Source organism: Mytilus californianus, unplaced genomic scaffold (assembly GCF_021869535.1).
Source record: "Mytilus californianus isolate M0D057914Y unplaced genomic scaffold, xbMytCali1.0.p SCAF_46, whole genome shotgun sequence".
NCBI lineage: Eukaryota > Metazoa > Mollusca > Bivalvia > Mytilida > Mytilidae > Mytilus > Mytilus californianus.
Genome location: NW_026262697.1, coordinates 696,223 through 721,085, shown reverse-complemented (window position 1 = coordinate 721,085; position 24,863 = coordinate 696,223). Strand labels below are relative to the sequence as shown.

At 31.5% G+C, this 24,863-nt stretch overlaps 1 protein-coding gene across 2 annotated transcripts in view; it reads left to right on the top strand.

Annotated features, from left to right (window-relative positions):
• The window catches only part of LOC127699999 (centrosomal protein of 131 kDa-like), a 48,139-nt gene extending 27,425 nt beyond the window's left edge, over positions 1–20,714 (top strand). For both annotated transcript variants that reach the window (XM_052203426.1, XM_052203427.1), the window contains 8 exons: positions 6,400–6,496; positions 7,609–7,826; positions 8,472–8,697; positions 14,371–14,594; positions 15,056–15,140; positions 17,293–17,379; positions 17,909–18,126; positions 20,533–20,714. In XM_052203426.1, coding sequence (XP_052059386.1) covers positions 6,400–6,496; positions 7,609–7,826; positions 8,472–8,697; positions 14,371–14,594; positions 15,056–15,140; positions 17,293–17,379; positions 17,909–18,126; positions 20,533–20,665 — 1,288 coding nt within the window. In that variant the 3' untranslated portion in view covers positions 20,666–20,714. The remainder of the gene's footprint in view (positions 1–6,399; positions 6,497–7,608; positions 7,827–8,471; positions 8,698–14,370; positions 14,595–15,055; positions 15,141–17,292; positions 17,380–17,908; positions 18,127–20,532) is intronic.
• The last annotated feature ends 4,149 nt before the right edge of the window (positions 20,715–24,863 follow it).

The window sequence follows — 24,863 nt, the reverse complement described above, 5'->3', positions numbered from 1 at the left end:
AGACACTAAGTACAGATCTGAGAGTACTCGCATTTACTGACAGCTAGTTCAAAGCCACAAACAACTGATAAAAAAATCTTGCATCTAAGACTAAATTATCAATCCGTAAGCTCCCTTTAGAATTTTATAAATTTTACATTTTACATTTCTGAGTTATGGGGTTTTATTCATTAAAAAGGGGGGATTTTCCAGTTTTTGGGCAACAACTCAAAAATGCTTTAAGCAGTTCGCATGAAACTTTGGTGAATTATTTATAGCTATTGATTTTCATAAATTTCAAATATGACATTGAGAAGAAATTGAACTTTATTTGTTTATAGTCTGGCAACAGATTTATTAAGTATTGCGCAACAGCACAGTGTATTGCACAACAGCAAGAAATCTTTAATTGAATATAAATTCAATTCATATAACCGATTTCAAGTTCTTTGACTACATTTATTCAGAAACTACAATATGTCAAATATTTAATTACAATCCAAATTCAGACCTGTATCAAGCTTGAATATTGTGTCCATTTTTGCCCCAACTGTTCAGGGTTGGACCTCTGTGGGTGTATGCAGCTGCGCTCAGCGAATCAGTTTATTACTTAATTAAGAACTCCTTTTTGTCGAGCCTGCGACTTTTGTCGCAGAAAGCTAGACATAGGGATAGTGATCCGGCGGCGGCGTTAGCTAACTTCTTAAAAGCTTTATATTTTAGAAGGTGGAAGGTCTGGATGCTTCATACTTTGTATATGGATGCCTCATGTTACGAAGTTTCCGTCAGTCACATGTCCAATGTCCTTGACCTCATTTTCATGGTTCAGTGACTACTTGAAAAAAAAGTTAAGATTTTTTGTAATGTTGAATTCTCTCTCATTATAAGTAATAGGATAACTATATTTGGTATGTGCATACCTTGCAAGGTCCTCATGCCCGTCAGACAGTTTTCACTTGACCTCAACCTCATTTCATGGATCAGTGAACAAGGTTAAGTTTTGGTGGTCAAGTCCATATCTCAGATACTATAAGCAATAGGTCTAGTATATTCGGTGTATGGAAGGACTGTAAGGTGTACATGTCCAAGTGGCAGGTGTCATCTGATCTTGACCTCATTTTCATGGTTCAGTGGTTATAGTTAAGTTTTTGTGTTTTGGTCTGTTTTTCTTATACTGTATGCAATAGGTCTACTATATTTGGTGTATGGAATGATTGTAAGGTGTACATGTCTAGCTGGCAGGTGTCATCTGACCTTGACCTCATTTTCACGGTTCAGTGGTCAAAGTTAAGTTTTTGAGTTTTGTCTTTTTTTCTAATACTATATGCAATAGTTCAACTATATTTGGTGTATGGAAATATTTTATAATCTATATGTCAGTCACGCAGGTTTTTTTTTACCTTGACCTCATTTTCAAGGTTCATTGCTCAGTTTTAAGTTTTTGTGTTTTGGTCTGTTTTTCTTAAACTATAAGCAATAGGTCAACTATATTTGTTGTATGGAAGAATTGTTAGCTGTACATGCCTGCCTAGCATGGTTCATCTGACCTTGACCTCATTTTCTTGGTTCATTGGTCAATGTTTAGTTTACTTGGTTAATGTTAAGTTTATGTGACAGTTGTAATAAAGCTTTATATTTAGGACTATCAACATAATATCAATGATTAGTAAAGAAGGCGAGACATTTCAGCGTGTGCACTCTTGTTTCATTCATAAATTACTTTATACTTGGAAATATAATTTTGCTTGGAGTTATAGTTTCTAAAAAAAGTATTGTCATTGAAAGAGTTGACATGTTGCAATGTACATTTATTCTACATAGTTCTATGGTACCAAATCAAAAGTTTATATTATAGAAAGAAGTCAAAGGTTTCCCATCATAGTTTAGTTACATACATTTTTTTTGTACCTGAGGTCGTTGAATATAGATCATTATATAAATAAGGAGATGTATTATGATTGCCAATGAAACAACTATCATCCATACATTGTACTTACCAGTAACAAACCACATTTGCAAAGTTGAATAAAATACAGTTGATAACATTTACTAATTACTTAAAAGAAAATGCCAAACTATTTTAAACAGTAGGCCCGAGAACACAGTTATTTCGTAGTGCATTTCTTTTAGACAATAAATTCAAATTAAAAAAATCGCACTTGCTCTATCTCAAAAAGATATTTACAGTGTAGTGTACTACTATTGATACAAATAATATCAAAATTATAGAAACTTCTACCAGCTCTAACTCGAAATATTGACAATTCTGTGTTAAGGGGGGCTAAAATTCAGTTTGACAGCTTCAGACATTCTAATTTTTGACCTTTTTTAACTGGACCAAATCACTACTTAACATAAAGATTCAGCACCCAAATTTTTTTAACATGTAATTTCATCCCCTTACTTAATATTTCATGCATAAAATATCAAGAAATAAATTGGGAAAGTGTATCCAAAAAAAATGCAAGTTATACACTGTTCACATTAGGGACTATATTTGTAGACAACGAAAACCAAAGGACGATAACTGTGTCCTTGGACCTAATAGGATAGAAAGACTTGACCAATTTTAATAAAACTTTGCATGACCTAAGCTTATGCAATTATAAGATAGTTGGCCAAGTTTCATGGCCATAGGATATATATTATAGAAACTAGGGCCATTTTAATATTGAAATTTGGTGGTTTATTTTTGACGTTTAAATCAAATATTTTCAACTGTCAAGATTTTGGCCTAAAAAATTTAAATATTGCAAAAATTTGCTTTTTAGATACTCTTGAATTTAATATAATAAGTATTAAAAGCAACGGAACACTCCTTTGATTTATCAGATTTATTACAGTTATTCAAAAGTCAAATTTATATGAGCCTGTGCCTGAAAATAGAGATTTTCGAATTAAGGGAAGCCTTACATAAACATGCATTTTTTTCAACCAATTTGAAGTTTTTGAAGTTTTTTAACCATACATTATTCTTCCACATATATTAAATGTACTTTAAATGTAAAGAAAAGTTACAAAAAGCATACCACATGAGTATAAAATGGTCTTAGGCCATGTAAGACTGAGAATTATTTAGAGTCGATTTAGGCCGTAGCCCATCTTTACATATAAAAATGCACACAGAGGCTATAAGAAATTGAAATTTGTTACTTTTTGCTCATTTCTATGCTAAGATGTCATGATACAAGAAGTCTAATTGCAAAAGGACTCTTGAATTCAAATTTTTTTTGCAGACAGTATGGTCTGATGACCAGTTTTTCACTTTTCAATGGAAAACTTGCATGTAGTTTTAATCTCATTTGGCATATATTTGAACCACTTACTATCCTAAAGAAGAAAATTATGGTAGCATATGAAATGAATAGGGTGTACTGATCATTGTAAAGTGTTTTTTTTTACAGATTTAGTGAAATATTTGTGATGGACTACAGATTTTATGTACAAAGCTCTTCACATTTCACATACATCAAACAGGCCGTTTAACCAGGGACATAAATACAAATATTCTGCACATTTTTTCTGTGATAATCTTCTTTTCTCTAGATTCCGAGTTCACAAATGGTTAATTAAATTTGATTTAAGCATAGAAACACAAATATCAGGAACATAAAAAGCTGTCAGATAGAAAGTCAGCATGGCTCTTAGGCATAAAATGGAAACTGCTTTAAAATGCTTATTTTAGCCGTATAATGCCAAAATGGGACATTTTAACAGAATTTCTGTCAAACAAAGATGTAAATCCTTTACTTTTATTGAGTTTGACAAATTGAAACCAGCAAACCATTCAGGAAAGTTGCCAAAGTACAGAATCTACATTTACGGAATTCATCTCTTAGGCCCGAGAACACAGTTATTTCGTAGTGCATTTCTTTTAGACAATAAATTCAAATTAAAAAAATCGCACCTGCTCTATCACAAAAAGATTTTTACAGTGTAGTGTACTACTATTGATACAAATAATATCAAAATTATAGAAACTTCTACCAGCTCTAACTCAAAATATTGACAATTCTGTGTTAAGGGGGGTTAAAATTCAGTTTGACAGCTTCAGACATTCTAATTTTTGACCTTTTTTAACTGGACCAAATCACTACTTAACATAAAGATTCAGCACCCAAATTTTTTTAACATGTAATTTCATCCCCTTACTTAATATTTCATGCATAAAATATCAAGAAATAAATTGGGAAAGTGTATCCAAAAAAAATGCAAGTTATACACTGTTCACACTAGGGACTATATTTGTAGCAAAGGACGATAACTGTGTCCTTGGACCAGTATTTGACTAGAAACATAGAAAAAAAAGGTACAAACTGGACATAATGCACTAGTTCATAAACAAGTGAGAACAATCGCCTTCATATAGTGCTCAGAATATGACATTCATAAAACTTGTTCAATATCATTAGAGAACTCTAAATCTTAAATACTGAAAGCCACCTCTGATAAGTACAATGTACTATGCAAGATAATGATATAACTGGACTAAAAATACACACAACCTGTAATTAACTGCCTTTACAGCGCTTTCGCGCTTTGATTTTTACTTTAATTTGTGTTTAAAAAAATGAATTATAACTATACAAATTTCAAAATGTTCACTTTCTACACATTTTCCGCCCTCAGCTCATTACTGATGACCTTTGTTCTTGCTTCACTTGACCCAAACAGGAAGTTGTCTGAATTACTGTTTTTTTCCGGATTGGACTAAATATCAATAAGGTGTATAATAGATGCATCAAAAATGAAGTTGTGACCCTATGATTGTTTAATTCTTTTCTCAGACAAAGTAAGACATGATGTTTTTGTAATGTTTCTTCCTCTTCGTTGTTCTAACTTTATTATGCTTATTATTTGTATGACCTGTCACTTAGTGGTTTGGTGTATAGTCTATGTCTGTTCTATCATTCTGAAATTAAACAGTTGTCTGGACTATTTTTGTCGAGCCTTCAGAATTTTTTCGCAAAAGCGAGATATAGCGACCCTAGATTTTTTTGGTGCATCAACATTTCGGTTTAGTCTGTGGTTAAAGTTTTTTTTAGACATCAATAACTTTGTCAAACCTGCATGGAATTTTATTGAAATTTGGACAGAAGTTTGTTTAAGACAAAAAAAAAAGTATCCAGTAAAATAATTTGAAAATATTTATTTTCATTTTTGTTGAGCCTGCGACTTCTGTCACAAAAAGCTCGACATAGGGATAGTGATCTGGTGGCGGCCGCAGTGTTAACTAACTGCTTAAAAGCTTTATATTTTAGAAGGTGGAAGACCTTGATGCTTCATACTTTGTATATAGATGCCTTATGTTAAGAAGTTTCCATCTATCATTGTCCTTGAGCTCATTACTACTTAAAAAAAAAGTTAAGATATTTTGTTATGTTAATTTCTCTCATATTATGAGTAATGGGATAACTATATTTAGTATGTGCATACCTTGCAAGGTCCTCATGACTGTCAGACAATTTTCAACCGCCTCGGTGGTCTTATGGTAGCGTGTTCGCATCGAGTGCAGGAGGTCGTGGGGGTCGCACCTGGACCGGGTCAAACAAAAGACTTTAAAGTTGGTATTTACTGCCTCACCGCTAAGCACGCAGCATTAAGGAGTAAGAGCAAAGACTGGTCGGCTCAGAGTCAGAATAATGTGTCCGGGTAAGGTGACATGTCTTCCTGCGAACTGTTAATCCGGCTCAGCGTTTCGGTCTAGTACAAAGCAGGGTTAGTATTCATATTACATTAATATGATCTCGTCCTGAATATGCATATCAATTTGCCGCTGGACGTTAAGCAGCCATCCACCATCATCATCTTCATCTGACCTCAACTTCATTTCATGGATCAGTGAACAAGGTTAAGTTTTCGTGGTTAAGTCCATATATCAGATACTATAAGCAATAGGTCTACTATATTTGGTGTAACAAGTCAAATTTTGTCAATATAGTAAGTAGACTGTCACTCTTTATAGGAATGATTGCCCTTAAATGAGGATTTGTTTACCCTCTTTTGTGTTTTGAGCAAAAACTAAAGAAGATAGAGAGAAACTAAACAGACTAAATGATCAGCAATACTAGATCAACAAAACAGAGATTTTTGTTATGAATTCTATTCTCCTCTACAATGTTGGAGAATGTCCTTTGTTGAATATGCACATAGACCAAGGTGAGCGACGTAGGCTCTAAAGAGCCTCTAGTTAAGACAACATTACACTTTTATACTGACAGCAGCAGTCGCAGGCGAGACACAGGGTTCCACAGAACCCCTTACCAATGTTTCTTAATGCCTACAGATCTCTAGCCGTTTAGCGGATGTTTGGTACTATAAATTCATGACAGAATTTAAAATATACAAGCTGTATCAAAGGAATTTATATTATTTGGTTATTTCTGTTTTAATTTCACAATAAAATTTGAAATATTCTAGACATGGTTTAGAAACACAGAAGCTGAAAGACATGCATGAAGCAGCAGAAAAGTTAAGGAGAGAAAGATGGATTGAAGATAAAACTAAAAAGATTAAAGTAAGTGGTAATAACAAAAAATGAGTTAGACATTTCAGAGACAAACTTTGATTTTAGATGAAAGTAAGAATATAATTGAAGTAATGAATTTGGCTATTATGATATTAGGTCTCTTTATGTCACACACATGCTATTCACATGCTTTAGTTCTTATACTTGGCTTATATTTGGCTTTTAGTGTTCCTGATGGAGGTAAATTCAGATAAGTGCTTCAGACTCATACAATTTATAAAGTATTATTTTCAATTTTTTATTATTCAAGTATGAATTATTAATATAAAAAGAAATCAAGATCATGAAAATAAATTAGTAAAACAGAAAAGTTATAGATGTGTGTGTGGGGGGGGGGGGGGGGAGTTTTACAGTATACAGATAAAAATCAATTGAAAACAAATCTAAATCATAACATTTATAAAAATAAAAGTTTACATCAAAAAGATATATCTGTAAGTGAATTATGAAACAAAGCAAAACACATATGAAAAAGGCAAAAAATAACCACATACAAAGCAGATAAGTTAGACCCTTTCACTTCATAAGAATAAGAAATAAAAATGGAACACAATTCTTACTTTCCCCTGTATTATTACTATTGATAAATAACATGTATGAAGAACTCAGTTTTATGCTTTTCAATTTTTAATGTTAAATCAAGACTCTGATAATTAAATCAGACGAGACATGCACACATAATTTATGACTTAAATATACCCCATTATCGATTTGTTTTTTATGAATGAGATACACTGGTTGACCAGAGGTCAATCTGCGTAAACAACATCATCGAAAACAATCAACTCTTACTATGAAGTAATAACATGAGCATTGTGATATAGGAAATTTATGGGAAAGTGCACTTATTTGAAAGTCGTCTATTACAAAGCAATTTTTAAAATTTGATGACTTGGGGAAAGTGTAATTTTATATGTTAAATATTGTAATATGAAAACACAACGTGAAATGAAATGTCAAGATTATCAGTATCAGGTATTAGGGGTCAATGCATTAAGTTATACATTGTGTTTTTAATATCTGTGTCTTTTGAATAAGTAAAAGTTTGAAAACGATTTAATTCTGAAAAAAATAATTTCTTAATGAATTGTGTTTTGTAGGAAATGACAGTTAAGGGATTAGAACCAGAAATTCAGAGATTGATTGCAAAACATAAATCTGAGTTTAAGAAAATCAAACAGATCCATGAAGCTGAGTTACTGGAATCTGATGAGCGAGCAGCACAGAGATATGTTAAAATGACAGAAGAACTTCGGGATCAATTAGCTAAAGAAAAGGAGGCTGCTTGTGCAAGAGAAAGGGAACTTAGTAAACAAAGGTATAAACATTGTGGTTAAACTGTTGTTGTGAAAAATCATAAATAGATTGATTATTTAAGGCAATTCCTTTTACATTTACATATCTTATTAGTTTGTTCAATTCCTTTTACATTTACATATCTTATTAGTTTGGGCTAGATTTACATATCTTATTAGTTTGGGCATTTCTGTTTACATTTACATATCTTATTAGTTTGGGCAAATCTTTTTACATTCATATTTCATTGATCTTAAAATACAAGTGTTATCTCCCTTTAATACAATTTGGTTAAGATAATGAAAAAAATAAATCTCAATTTTTACAACTCTGATTGAAGGACACAACACATACTACATGTATAATAGGTATCAGTTGTAGAATATGAAACATTGTCCAATCATGAAGACCATGATACATTCTATTCCTAGCATTGATTGTTAAGCTACCATTTTGATAAGGGCATTTGATTCATGTATAAAGTGTTGAATTGAAATGTGCCATTTTTTAAAATTTTTTCCAACGGACCAATTCAGATATTTAACTTTGCCCTTGTTGCACTCGCTATATATGTTCTTGTGAATGATATCTGCCAATAACGTGACTTTCCTATTATGTAGCTCTATTTTTAATATTGTTCCATTACTACATATATATCTTTATTTAGGTACGAGAAAGAGTTACAGAATGAAGAGGATGCTTACCAGCAACAGAGGAGGAGGTTACATGCCGAGGTGCAGGAAGAGAAAGAACGAGTATCTCAGCAAGCGACACGACAGAGAACAGAGTTAGATAGACTTCAACGACAGTTGGAAGATAGTCATGCTCATGCTTTAACAGCTATGAAACAAGAATACGAAAAAAGTCGAGAAGAACAAGAGAGACGGCATTCTGTAAGTTATTATATTGTTTAGGTCTGTGGCATGCTATAGCTATAAATTATTGTTTTATCTAAGGTATTCTGTTAGTTATGGTGTTGTTTTTGTGTATACACAGATTTGTAGATTTTAACTGGCAAAAATAATAATTTAGTTTTTTGGTGTCTGTAACCTGTGGCATGCTGTAAGTTATGGTGTTGTATCATTTGTTTATATCTCATGTAACTTGTGTGATGTAAAAAATATTCAAACGACGAAGAGTCAGTTTTATCTGATTTACAATGAAGAAATGAACCAGAAGACTTCAATTGAACAATTGTTTATTTTGCTGAAGCGAGACATAGCGATCGTACTTTCCAGCATTGGTGGAATCAACATTCAAGATAAGTCTGTGGTTAACATTTACATATAGTCTTGGATTAAATTATATAGACATTGATAACTCTATTAAACTTTCATTTAATGTTATAAATCTTGAACATAAGCTTCTTCAAGATCAAGAAATAGCATCAGAAGAGAAAATATCTATTTTACTTATAAATGGAATGAGTTTTTGTAACATTACTCTTTTTCAGCATCAATCACAGGGTTCTGTAGAACCCTTTACAAATTTTTGTCATCTTTATCCACAAGGGGAGGCTTTGTCTGTACAATCACACAGTATGATGCAGACTACAAATATGAAAATCTTTGTGGATATTCTAAATGTATGATGCAGACTACAAATATGAAAATCTTTGTGGATATTCTAAATGTATGATGCAGACTACAAATATGAAAATCTTTGTGGATATTCTAAATGTATGTTGCAGACTACAAATATGAAAATCTTTGTGGATATTCTAAATGTATGATGCAGACTACAAATATGAAAATCTTGGTGGATATTCTAAATGGAAGTGATTTAAATATATTTTTTTTTATTAGGGTGGGGTGGGGGAGAGAGACTTCTTTTTGAAAAATTATGGATCTTTAGTTTGTTCAAAGGGCGAATTTGAGATTTTGTTATTATTTGGCAGTTATAATCCAAAGCAGTCTTTTAAAAACCTTCAACTCTGAAACCATAGGTTAAATAAAAATTTAACTTGGTCATTATAATCTTAAGGATGTCTTGTTTCAAATTTGTACTGATGTCCCCAGAGACTAAAAATAAAACAAAAGAGATGAGATCGATGCTTGTAATTGTCTAAACTTTTGAAAACAACTATGAAATAAGAAAATGTAACATTTAAAAAATACCAAGAAAGTTGACATCTATCTTTTTTCAGTACAGATGGTTTAATCAATAAGATCAAAGACAGAACTGTAAACACACAGAATCTACAAAAATGGTTCATGACTGAAGCCATCAGCTGACTCTTTAAAAAGAGTTATTTCCCTTAAATGAATATTTTTTTTTTTAACAATTCCAACATTTCTGCCTATGATCTTGAAAACTGTTATAGAAAGACAGAAATTGGAAAGTTAAAGATTAATATGCCAATATGACTTAACTCTTAATTGACTTTGTACAAGAGTTATTGCCCTTAAATGGCATTTTTATGTGCTTTTTCTTATATTACATTGAAAACAGTTATACAATCTGACAATTATAGATAGCCAAAAACCAAACGGGGAAAATTATTGCCCCCTCAACGAATATTTTCCAGAGGTCAATTTCCCATAAAGATTATTCAGATTTATTTTAAATTTTATCTTTGTTTTGCACAAATATGCATGTGTTTTCACTACTTCCCTTGGATATTCCTAGAATTACTTTCTAGTCGTGTTATTTACCAAAATGAATATTCCTTTATTACCCTAGCTAGCATCTCCTGCCAGAATGTTATATACTTATCAGGACTGCATGTGTTGCACTAACAACACTTACTGGTAAATGCAACTCAAGTGTTGATAAAATATGATGTTTAATTAATGAATTAATTAACACTTAAAACTTACATACAGTCCTCAGTTTTCAATGTTGTGTTTTGTATACTGTTGTTTGTTTTGGTTGTTTATCGTTTTTATACGCCCCTTTTCGGGACATATTATGGTATATGGTTGTCCGTCCGTCGTCAACATGTCGGACAATAACTCAAAAATACTTTGAGCAGTTTTCATGAAACTTTGGTGACCGGTTTATAACTATTAAAATAAGCTCCCTTTAGTTTTTTTTATAAAATTCTGATATGACATTGAGGAGTTATGGAACTTTATTGGTTTAAAAAGCGACGGGCGTATCATACGCTCATGGCACAGTTCTTATTTTTGCCATTGCTTTATCAGTTTGTTTTTGACATGAGTTTGGAATGTCCCTTTGGTATCTTTCACCTCTCTTTAATTTAAACATTAATTGACATTCGTGCAACCCATTTTTCAATCAGATTCATGGGATATACGATACAAGCTAGGCAAATGTTGAATATGTGTTGAAATTTAATACAGCAAATATTTCATTTAACTGATGATGAAGCTAATAATAAGACATGCATCGATAACCCTGATGTCATCAGATATAAAACAATAAATGACTGGTCCCTTATCTTGTATTTGAAAAATTGACATATCTTATTACATTGTTTACTTTGTCATTATGTAAGTTTTACAGTATTTTTAAAATGATTTTTAAATGTCTTTTATCTATTTTAGTTGAGTTTTATTTGGTTAACTTTTTACGTGTTTCCTTCCAACATATTTGTCAACTTGCATAAAAGCTTTCTATGCATGTTATTGTTATAACTATTGGTACTGGATTTGATACCATATACATTTTCTAAGTTATTAATGGATTGTATTCAGTAAATAAATAGAATCTGAATATATTGTCTTGTATGCAACAGAAGTGGCAGAATGTGAGACATAAGGGTTACCATCCGGCGGCAACAGAGGTGACGTAAACTCTTTGTATAAAGTAGCGATTTCAACGAGTACCAGAGTATTGCTCAGTAGTACTGAGTATCTAATACCCAAATGATACTTTACTAATTGGTTTGTTGTTGCCTTCATTAAGTAAAATTCATTTTTATTGAGAGCACCTGTTAAATAGCAATGTTTGATTGATCAAAATTAAAATATGTTTTGAACTTGATTTAGCTTAACTTTCATTTAAAGTTCCTCCAAAAGAGGTGGGCTATGCACCAGAGAAGCTTTCCTATGCTTACGACTTTTGCTTAACTTTCATTTAAAGTTCCTCCAAAAGAGGTGGGCTAAGCATCAGAGAAGCTTTCCTATGCTTACACTTTTGGTTAACTTTCATTTAAAGTTCCTCCAAAAGTGGTGGGCTAAGCATTAGAGAAGCTTTCCTATGCTTACACTTTTGGTTAACTTTCATTTAAAGTTCCTCCAAAAGAGGTGGTCTAAGCACCAGAGTAGCTTTCCTATGCTTACACTTTTGGTTAACTTTCATTTAAAGTTCCTCCAAAAGAGATGGGCTATGCACCAGAGAAGCTTTCCTATGCTTACATTTTTGGTTAACTTTCATTTAAAGTTCCTCCAAAAGAGGTAGGCTATGCACCAGAGAAGCTTTCCTATGCTTACACTTTTGGTAACTTTCATTTAAAGTTCCTCCAAAAGAGGCGGGCTAAGCACCAGAGAAGTTTTCCTATGCTTTCCACCACATCTGTAATGTCAGAGCAAATATTTTGGTCTGCAGGACTTAGTTACGTAATAAAGTTGAAAAACAGACTCTGCCCAGATAAAGATATCAAAGATAATGTTTCTAAATTAGAACAAATTTGTTACACCCTTTGGTGATCATCAGAGAAAGATTAAACTAATCGTCACCCCTTTGTTATATTAAATGGGTTTTAATTATAATGATTACCAAATATTTGTTTGATCTGCTTTGACTTTGATATCTTTTTTCAATAAGTGTTAATAAAATTATTGGTTAGATTATTGTTTACATAATAAGTATATGTAGTAAATGAGATATATACCTTGTATGCAGATGCCTTATGTTACAAAGTTTCTGTCTGTGATATGTCCATTGACCTTGACCTCATTTTCATGATTCAGCAACTGCTTGAAAAAAAAATGGTAGCTTTTTTGTCATGTGAAATACTCACTTATTATGAGTTAAAGGATACCTATATTTTGTATCCTTGTAAAGTCTAAATGTCAGTCACACAGGATAACCTGACCTTGACCTCATTTCATGGATCAGTGATCAAGATTAAGTTTTTGGAGTCAAGTCGGTATCTAACTAGAAAAACCATATGTGGTGTATGTAATCAGTGTTATGTTCTTTTCAGATACTTTTAGCAATAGATCAGCTGAACTGTAGATTTATCTTCATGGATCAAGAAAAATTATATCTTTGTTGATATTTGATTCCATGATTTTGCCGAATTCTCCATACAAGTCTATAGAAAATAAGAATTCCGTTGAAAACTTTAAATCCTGGTTTACCTATACCCACGAAATGTTGTATGAAATGATTGTACGGTGTACATGTCTGTCTGGCAGGTTTCATCTGACCTTGACCTTTCTTCATGGTTCATTGGACAATGTTAAGTTATTGTATTTTGGGCCATTTCTCAAATAATATAAGTAATAGGACCACTATATCTGGTGTATGGAATAATGGTAATTTGTATATGTCTGTCTGGCAGGTTTCATCTGACCTTGACTTCATTTCCATTGTTCATTGGTCAATATTAATCCCAAGGGTGACTGGGGAAATATGGCCACTCTTGGTCTTCTTCTGGCAGCAAAACCCTTGCCAAAATGGTATGTCTGTTTGATTGTGTGGGATGTATAAATTCTCAGCTAAGTCCTGTCAGAATGGGGACATTACATCCAATGCTTTCTGAAGAGAGAGAGTGCCATGCTCTCTACAGGTTAAGAACCTTTGTAACAACTCCTTGGGGTGGGTCTTATATAGTATAGTAGTTAGTCAGTTTGTACCAGTGACCATTCATATGTCAATATGGAGTATCTATGAAAATAGAGAAAATTAATTTGCTTGAGTTAACCAAGAGCTCTGTCCAAAAAATAAAAGACTAACATTTAAGGTGACCATTGTGGTCATTATCTTTATATGTATTATGACTAGCTTGTCAATCTGACTGATGTACAGCAATATAGTCAATCTCTGGTGAAAACTCTAATCAGATTAGACTGATGTACAGCAATATAGTCAATATCTGGTGAAAACTCTAATCAGATTAGTCTGATGTACAGCAATACAGTCAATCTCTGGTGAAAACTCTAATCAGATTAGTCTGATGTACAGCAATATAGTCAATCTCTGGTGAAAACTCTAATCAGATTCGACTGATGTACAGCAATATAGTCAATCTCTGGTGAAAACTCTAATCAGATTAGTCTGATGTACAGCAATATAGTCAATCTCTGGTGAAAACTCTAATCAGATTAGTCTGATGTACAGCAATATAGTCAATCTCTGGTGAAAACTCTAATCAGATTAGACTGATGTACAGCAATATAGTCAATCTCTGGTGAAAACTCTAATCAGATTAGTCTGATGTACAGCAATATAGTCAATCTCTGGTGAAAACTCTAATCAGATTAGTCTGATGTACAGCAATATAGTCAATATCTGGTGAAAACTCTAATCAGATTAGTCTGATGTACAGTGTCAATCTCTGGTGAAAACTCTAATCAGATTAATCAATTAATCAAACTATTCATATCAAACCAATCAAAAATCAATATATACCTATGTTTATACCTGTGTTTTAGGATGAAATGAGAGACATAAAAGAAAAGTTAAAACTAGAAAAAGAATCTTGGGAGCAAAATTTTTTGAAGAAGCAAGAAACATGGGTTGTGCAAAAAGAACGAGAATTGAAAGAGCAGGTGAAAAAAGAACGAGACAAGGAAATAGAAATGGTAATCACACAACTGGAAGATGATGCCACGTCTACTCGAGAAGATATAGAGCGAGCATCAGAACATAAAACTAGGTACTAAATGTTAAAAAATGTTGATGAAATAAATGATGCAGCACATTGAATTAAGTATGTTATTGTACAGATTAAAAGCAAAATTTTAACAGTGTGCTGTCATTTGATTGGCCACAATAAGTGCATAATCAATATTTTTTGGCTGAGCAAATTTTGCATTTTAAATTTGGATTTTTTTGTGTTTATTTATTATTGCAATTGTGGAACAATTTACCAAAATATGAGATTCATTATTGTTTTCTCAAGAAATACCACACGCAAATAATACTTTCAAGTTTTCAAGTGAGAATTTTTTATTTTTTTTAAACCAATTTAGTCTAACACAATTTTCACTAATAAAAACATCATAATCAGTTTAGAATTTACAGTTATTAGTATTTAATTTGCATGAATTTCAATGATAGTTATCTTCAAATTAATGAGACTTATGAAATTTATATAAAATAAATTAATTTTTTTAGGAGACTGAGAGAAAAATATGAGGCAGAAATGAAAGATTTAGAGAGATCTGAACGACAGGCATTAGAAAAATATAACGAAATGAAGGTAAAAATTGATGGGATATGCATGGCAAATATTATGAAATGAAGGTAAAAATTGATAGGAAAGGCATGTCAAATATAACAAAATGCAGGTAAAAATTGATAGAAAAGGCACTGCAAATATAACAAAATGAAAGTAAAAATTGATAGGAAAGGCATAGCAAATATAACGGTAAAAAATGATAGGAAATGCATGGTAAATATAACAAATGAAGGTAAAAGTTGAAAGGAAAGGTATGGCAAATATAGCAAAATGAAGGCAAAATTGATAGGAAAGACATGGCAAATATAACAAAATGAAGGCAAAATTAATAGGAAAGACATGGCAAATATAACAAAATGAAGGTAAAATTGATAGGAAAGACATGGCAAATGTAACAAAAAAAAGGTAACTGTTGACAGGAAAGGCATGGTAAAAATTATATGCAACCACATGTAATTTGTTTATATTTGTTGTTATGGTTGTCATGGAGAACAAAGTTTTTGGAAATATTGAGGAATATCATTAATCTTTGCAACATAATATTCAAAAGATTGGTCCTCTATGTCCTATTCTTAAGTTGTATTTTATTTGATTTTGTTTCAATTAATTAACATTTATAAGTATAATTCTTATGTGATGTTTAAAAGCTTATCAGTAAAAATGGAAATTAAAAAAAAATATCTTTAATTGTAAAATTTTCTTTTCCTGAAATTTAGTTTTATTTATTTGTAAATATTATTTGATATAAATCAAAATTATATAAAACTTTTTAAAAAATATAATTTAAGAACACTTTATTCTAATGAATTTTTTTTTTATAAAACAAACAAGAGTTAATTATTTTTTTGTAGTCCATCTTTGTATGTTATTAATATATTCTATTTGAAGTGAGTTTATTTTGATTAGATAATGGATATAAGTAAATATTTATATCCATGTAAAATTATAAATCAATCAAATAAATCTATCTGTTGGTAGATTTATATTTAACACTTTTAACTATTTGAATAAAAGTTTCAATAAATGGAGGAAATCAAATCTGACATTAAATCCTTATTTATCATATCAGTTAAATGGTACATATATATTGAATTACTGGGAATGTCTTTGAGACAATATTGTGATAAGTTCTGTCTAATAATGGGTGGGAAGTTAATACGTTATACAAATAAACATTTTAATTGATGGCCTTTATCATTATGAACAACACAGAGTTCAAAGTTTCAGTCAGGCACAATGATAGTCAGGGAAAGATTCATAACTGTTATTTATATGTCTTAGATTAGAAACCTGATGTAAGAACAGATTTATTTGATTTTATGCGTACCAAAATTTTGTACAAGTTTTGTTGAAAATCACTAATACTCTGTATTGATATGAAATACATGGAATGATAAGGCTGTAGATTTGATTTGCTTGTTCAAATCTTCTTAGTTTCATAAAATGCTTCTTCAATAATAGGGGTTATCAGGAGGCAAGTTTTTATTGACATTTCATGAGTATATCTCCTTAATATGCCACCCAACTCATATATTTAGCAGACAAGTAAAACATTTTGAGTTTTGATATTTACACTTTTCTGGATTATAATAAGACAATATTAGAATATCCTAACTAATTGAAACCAGTGCTGCTATCTTTCAAGTTGTTCATCTTAAAAATTGTGAACAATTAATGCATACATATTTTTGTTTAGGGGCCAGCTGAAGCACGCCTCCGGATGCGGGATTTTCTCGCTGTTTTGAAGACCCATTGGTGGCCTTCGGCTGTTTTCTGCTGTTTGGTTGGGTTGTTGTCTCTTTGACACATTCCCCATTTCCATTCTCAATTTTATAGGATAGTTTTCCAAACTGTAAGATTCTAGGCTGTCTAGTAAACTAGACAGAGGATCCAAATCTTACAGTGATATGATATTAGATCTAGATTTCGTTAATCTCTTACCAGATAAAAATAGAAAAACCAATAAATAATTGGCAGAACTGAAAAAAATATGTTTGGTTTAATGATTTCCATACATATATCATGATGTTTGGTTTAATGGTCTCCATACATATATCATGATGTTTGGTTTAATGGTCTCCATACATATATCATGATGTTTAGATTTAATGGTCTCCATACATATATCATGATGTTTGCAGCAACAAAAACATTTTTGTTATCTATTTTTTAGGCAAGACTTACAGAAGTTGATGGTGAAAATGAGTGTTACAAGGTTCAACTGAAACAGAAAGATCAAGAAATTGCCAGTCTTAAAAAGGTTAGTCAAATGAGAAAAGTTTGGGAAAAAAGTGTCATATTTTTCTGAGGAAGCATTTTTGCATTGAAATAGGATGTATGTGACAATGAAAATGTCAAAATCATCTTGGGCATGATGAAAATAGTTATTAAGCATTTATTTAAATGAAATAGTACATGGAAGCCATACATTTTATAAATCATTATAATGAAATTCATCCATGGACATTAAAGTTGACTTTGTGTGAACTAGAAGTAGCTTATCATCTTCTATATTCATAGAAAGTTGCAATAAATCATGTAAAAATCAAAATCAGAGTAAAGTAGCATATCTTGTGACATCAGAGTTGACCTTGTTTAACACAGTGTGTCATTTTTGTCTCACATATTTACTAAGAAAATGTCATTTTCATCTTATCTTTCTCATTTATTAGGTCATTTAAACCTGATTTTAAGAAGGACCTTACATTGTTCCCTAAACAATTTGGTTTAATTGTTACTGAAATGATTAGAATCAGGTCTTTACAAATAAATATGGTTATTCTTTATAGTTAACAGATAAAATGCACCAGGAACGAGACCGTGTTTCTGATATCATCAGGCAGGAGTTTGCAGATCGTTTAGTGACAACAGACGAGGAAAACAAACGACTGAAGAATGGAATGTCAGAGATGAAGGCAAGACACAGAATAGAGCTGGATAGACAAAAAGAACATATAGAGGAAATAAGAAAACAGAAAGATGAAGAGATGGAGGAGGTTCATAAGAGGTGTGTACCTAGTTATCTCCCTTTTAAGTTGCTGTGTATATAGTTACTTCCCCTGTTGACTGGTTTGTACCTAGTTATCTCCCATTGTATGTAATAACTTGTCCTGTAGACAGGTTTTTACCAAAACATCTCCCTTTTAAAATGTCTTTTAACATCTCCATTTTTGACTGTTTCACTTACAAAGATTGTCCCCCATTTGACAATATTTGATTAAACTTCAATTTACAAAACAGATAGATGTCTTATTCACATTTTCAACTAAGGTATTCATTATTTATATGGAGGTTGTCCTTGATGAGAACTTGTCACCCAACTATTGTTTTCTGACATTGACCTCTTTTTCATGCTCCTTTCTTCGGGATTATGTCTGCTTCAGTGTAACCGTATAGGATACATCATTTGGTATTTTATTTTTTTATGGTGTCTTTATTCATGACACAACAAGAATGTGTCCATAGTACATGGATGCCCCACTGGCACTATCATTTTCTATGTTCAGTGGACCGTGAAATTGGGGTCAAAACTCTAATTTGGCATTAAAATTAGAAAGATCATATCATAGGGAACATGTGTACTAAGTTTCAAGTTGATTGGACTTCAACTTCATCAAAAACTACCTTGACCAAAAACTTTAACCTGAAGCGGAACAGACAAACAGATGGACGGACAAATGGATGCACAGACCAGAAAACATAATGCCCCTCCTACTATTGTAGGTGGGGCATAAAGACTCTACATGTATTTGAAAAGTAAAGAATCTATATTTTATTCACTGTTCTTAATCTCGAAGTCACTGATACGCCATCAGAAAAAGACCTCATACCTAATTGGAATTTGAAGATACCCCCAAAGAATTAGTTTGAATGTGATTCTTTGCTAGATTTTCAAAATAAAGTTATTCAAATAACATTTTCAAATTTGATTAAAAACATGAAAAATACCATTTTTGTTTTTTTGTAAAGTTTATGTGAGATTCATGTGAATCTCAATTTACGTGAAATTCATGAGAAAATTTTCACATAAGTTTCAGGTATAAGCTTGTTTGAGGTGAATATCATGTGAGCAATATTTGCTTCGTTTTACATCAATTTGTGACAGCAAAACCCATGTTTAGCTTAGGCCAAGCTTCTATTACAATACAGTTATCTCTTAAATATTCAACAAAGATAATCTAAAAAAATTTATTTGACCTCAGATTCCCAAATGGACAAATAATACCAAGAGAATATCATACACAAATTTTTATTACTTATTCATTTTACACTCAGAAATGTCACATAATTAATTTAGATAATTCCTTGTTATGTTAAATTTTTTGGTACAATCATACTTATATTTGTATCAAGTTGATTGACATTTCTGAAGAAAATGTTGAACTATTGAACTTTTCCATCACTCCCATATTTGTATTTATTTGAAGTCCTGTAAATGATTAACAAAATATATGTGAGCGCTGGTTATTGATTTGTATTAAAACTTCTGTTATTTTTTTAGAACTTGTTTTATTTACTGATTCATCATTTAATCTTACATTCCTTTCAAACGTGTTTTAAAGAGCTACAAGCAGATTAACAAGTAAACATTGTTGAAATTGTCTGACCTCATGATAATCTGTCAGTTTATACCAAAAAAAAGAGGTTTAATTAGTCTGTAGATGATTAAATTTTTTTTTTTAAGTAAATCTGATATGTGTCAGATAAAAATAATTATTTCCTATCAAGTAAACATGAAGCTCGCCTCTGGGTGTGGGATTTTCTCGCTGTGTTGAAGACCCATTGGTGGCCTTGGGCTGTTTTCTGCTCTTTGGTCGGGTTTTTGTCTCTTTGACACCTTCCCCAATTCTATTCTCAATTTTATGATATCTGTCAGATAAATTAATTGTTTTCTCTCATCGAAATCTGATATGTGTCAGATAAAAGTAATAATTTTCTGATATCTGCTCTCGGGTAAATCTGATATCATTCTGCTGAAACTGATTTTTTATCTGAGGTAAATCTGATATCTTTCTGCTGAAACTGATTCTTTTTTTTTCTGGTAAAAGTGATATCTGTCAGATAAAAGTAATAGTTTTCTCACATGTAAATCTGATATCTGCTCGCAGGTAAATCCCATATCTGTCAGACAAAAGAAATTCTTTTCTCTCAGGAAAATCTGATATCTGTTAAATAAACATAATTGTTCTCTCTCGAGAAAATCTGATATAAGAATAATGACATACTAATTGTTTGGAATTTCTTCAAATTACCGTATCGATGTGCTGTTTGGTGTTAAGGGAACATAAATAAGCAAAGCTTAATTATTATTTTCGTTGCAGAGTAAAAGATACAATTGTAAAGAAAGAAAAAAACTTTTAACACAAAATATTTTTCAACCATTTCTTATTCAATTTCTTCATTTACATTATAGAGTAAAAGATGCCATTTTAAAGAAAGAAGAAATTGTAACACAGATCAAGCAGCAGTATCAAGCAGCACAGAAACGAGCAGATCATTTAGAGGGACTGTTACAACAACAGAGGAAACAGCTTCTAGGCAAATGATAAAAACATATTAAGATGGGTCCCATTTCAATGGTGGAAGAAAGGATAATTAAATGCTTTTGTTAGACTTAGATCACCAGGACATGTTGAGTTGTACAGACCATTAAAGTAAAATGACAACAGTGATTCTGTCTCCAATAAATACTGCAAAGATTGTGTCTTTGATCAGGTGAATGGAGAAATTTGTAGAAAGTCCAGGGTACTATCTGTTAATGTTATAATAACTCATCAAAATGCTTGCTTTTAATCTTGTTAATATATCAATTTATCCACTTAATAATCTGGATTGCTGCATAAGTATGTCAGCAGTTTTCAGAACTCATAGATCTGAGCCTCTCTGAAATTAATCTCCACTGTGGAGGAACTCGTGTATATATATATATATATATATATACTAACATCACTGAAGAGACATTAATTGTCGAAATCCGGATATGGTGTACTAATTTTGCACCTTTTGTTCATGGTATATCATCTTTTCCGCAAGTTTATTGTTTTCTGTTTGGTATTAAATTAATAATTAAGATCCATTATGTTACATCTTGTGATCCGTTTATTTGGCAATCGCCAATGGCAGTCAGTAGGGTTTAAGAACATCCGTTGTTCGACCTGCTGGTCAAATGCGTTTTGTTAAAATATACTTTTTCACTTTTTTGGTCTTTTGGAAATTGTTGTTTGTGCTGTATTTATACCCCTCTACCAAGAATTTTTTTTTGCATGCACACGTTTAAAAAATATATAAACAAGTCTAAATTGAAAACAATGTTCAAATCTATGATTGCGTTGGATAAAAACAGCAATTTTTATATGTGTGCATGCAAAACAAAATTCTTGGTAGAGGGGTCTAAATACAGCACAAACAACATTTTCCAAAAGACCAAAAAAGTGAAAAAGTATATTTTAACAAAACGCATTTGACAAGCAGGTCGAAGTATATATATATATATGTATATGCCCACATATCAGTAGGTTTGTCTGTAGGTTGTATTCAGATCAGTAGGTATGTCTGTAATGTTCAGGATCCCAAGATAGTTTACATTTCAGGGACTTAATCTTTAAGGGTGAGAAACATTTCTATGTTATGTTCATGGCTAAAAATACCTAAGATTGCTTACAGGTTTGGAGTTCTATTTTTTGTTGAAATTTTTATCTTGTCTGAAACTTAATCACTTCTGAGAAGAATCATTTCTGTATGTGTGTCCACATTTGTCTGTATTTACATGTGGTGGTTGTGTTTAGATTATTAGAATGGTAATATTGTTTTACTGTCATATACTTTATCAACACTGGGGGAAAGATCTGTATCTGTCTACTCTTGTCAGTTGTTGGATCTCTAGTTTGTGCATTTAAAACCATTAGGTCTGAGATTGTTTACTTTGTGCCTTTGAAACAGTTAGATCTGAGATTGGTACTTTCTGTTACTTTTCTAGAAAAAAGATAACATTTCTGTGTGTCCACACTGTAAGAAGGCATATCTATAGGTTGGAGTCAGAACCATCTGATCCAGGATGATTTACTTCTATAGAAATAATTGTTAACAATGATAACTTTCGTGTGTGTCTACACTTGTAAGTAGGTATGTCTTTAGTTTGTATTTAGAACCATTTGACTTGTTAGATCCAGATAGTTTACTTCTCTAGAAAATAATTCCTAATACAGACAACATTTCTGTGTGTCCATACTTTTCAGTAGATTTGTATATAAATTGTATTCAAGACCATTTTACTTCTTGATCGGTTACAATGAAAACATTTGTATCACCACTTGTCTATAACATTTGTCTATAACATTTGTATCACCACTTGTCTATAAGTTTAATATCTGTTGTTGTTTAATGAATAAACTACTCTATTTATGATATGAAAGTTTTATAATGGATATAAAAGTTGTTCTAGGTATATAAGAAGTTGTTGTGATGTCCCCACCGTAGGCGACAGGGGCATTAAGTGTTACCCTTGACCTTTCGTCTTTCTGTCTTTCCGTCCTTCCTTTTTTCCGTCCGTCTGTCAGTCATATTTTCGTTTGTTTGAAGCTTGAGCGGGGCATTCGTTTCCTCAGACTCATTCTTCTTTTATTTAACATTTTTCTTCAGTAGAATTTCATAGTTTTTTATTTGAATAATTTCTTTTAACAGCATTTATAATATTATCATAAAATCTTTCTTTTTTCTAATGTCAAGGGAGATTACATGTGGTATGCTGTTGACTAATTTATTTTCTTGGGTACCAACTTCCAGTGATTAATTCATAATTACTTGATATTGCGGTTTTAAATCATTCAACATAAAAAGTCCTTTATGAAATTTGTAATTTGTCCAATGCTGAAATGTACCTATTTCAGCTTTAATTCACTGGTTGCTTCATAATACTCATTGATAATCAACAAGATTTAAATCACTAATTGAAGTCAAATTCATTTTATGTCAAACAAAAATCAATTTACTCTTAGATATAAATATTAATTACCATTTATCAGATCATCATTATGTAATACTGTCAAATCAAAACCAATTACTACTATTTAATAGTTGGGTTTTCATCATTGAGAAATAAAATTTCCATAAATTTATTGGGACACATTTAATTAGACTGTTATGTAAGTAGTGATGTTGATAATTTTTCAAGATTTCAAATTTTCTGGTATGAGGCAACATTTAAATTGAAATTCTGTTTCTATCAGTTTTAATATTGTTTTTGTTTAAAGGTCCATGTTCGGGGGGGAAATATACACCTTTTTCAAAATGTACAAGTCGGAAAAAGTATGCCTTTGTAGAAAAATGAGCCTGCTAGCAAAATGTCCAAAAAATAAATGTTTCCTTCAACTGAAACAATACTAGTGAGAAATGTATGTTTTGTACAGAAATAGGATTATAACGAATTTCTTTTGAACAGATGTATTTTTATATTACTGTATTCTTTATTTTATCATTATATTTATCTACACCTTCATTGTGCTGCTTAATGTTGTTATTGAGCTTACTAGACCAATCAAAAAATGCTTGCTTTTCTTTTATCTAGTCCAACTCATTATTTTGCAATTAGGTTATTTTATAGTTACATTATATGAAGTATAAGAATAATGATATATTAAATGATGTCTAAAAATAAGTCTAGTAAAATATATATGTACTAATATAAATGATTGCTCTAAAGTAAACCTCACATTGACTGAAGATTGTGCCCATATAAGATTTACTTTTCTGTGTCCGTTCAGGTGTGATTTTGTGTTTTATTTTAGCCCAACACTTTCTCCTCTTGTGTATGATAAACGAAAACAATTTTAAAAATGCTCATTTGTTTAATCAAATAATTGTACTTGAAGTGCTAGCAGATGTAATGATTTTGTATATATTTGTAGATTTTTTTTATTTATTTATGATATTCATTGTTAGATATTAAAGAAAATATTTTTTACTGTGCTTAGTATTTTTAAGTTTGATGGAATCACCTTAGAAAATATTAGAAATAAGAGTTTACTGTAAAAGCGGAAATGTTTTAGGGTTTTTGTCGAGCCTGCGACTTTTGTCGCAGAAAGCTCGACATAGGGATAGTGATCCGGTGGCAGCGGCGGGGTTAGCTAACTTCTTAAAAGCTTTATATTTTAGAAGGTGGAAGACCTGGATGCTTCATACTTTGTATATAGATGCCTCATGTTATGAAGTTTCCGTCAGTCACATGTCCAATGTCCTTGACCTCATTTTCATGGTTCAGTGACTACTTGAAAAAAAAGTTCAGATTTTTTGGAATGTTAAATTCTCTCTTATTATAAGTAATAGGATAACTATATTTGGTATGTGCGTACCTTGCAAGGTCCTCATGCCCGTCAGATAGTTTTCACTTGACCTCGACCTCATTTCATGGATCAGTGAACAAGGTTAAGTTTTCGTGGTCAAGTCCATATCTGAGATACTATAAGCAATAGGTCTACTATATTTGGTGTATGTAATGATAGTAAGGGGTACATGTCCAACTGGCAGGTGTCATCTGATCTTGACCTCATTTTCATGGTTCAGTGGTCATAGTTTAGTTTTTGTGTTTTGGTCTGTTTTTCTTATACTGTATGCAATAGGTCAACTGTATTTGGTGTATGGAAATATTGTACGATGTTCATGTCAGTCTGGCAAGTTTTATTTGACCTTGACCTCATTTTCACGGTTCATTGCTCAATGTTAAGTTTTTGTGTTTTGGTTTGTTTTTCT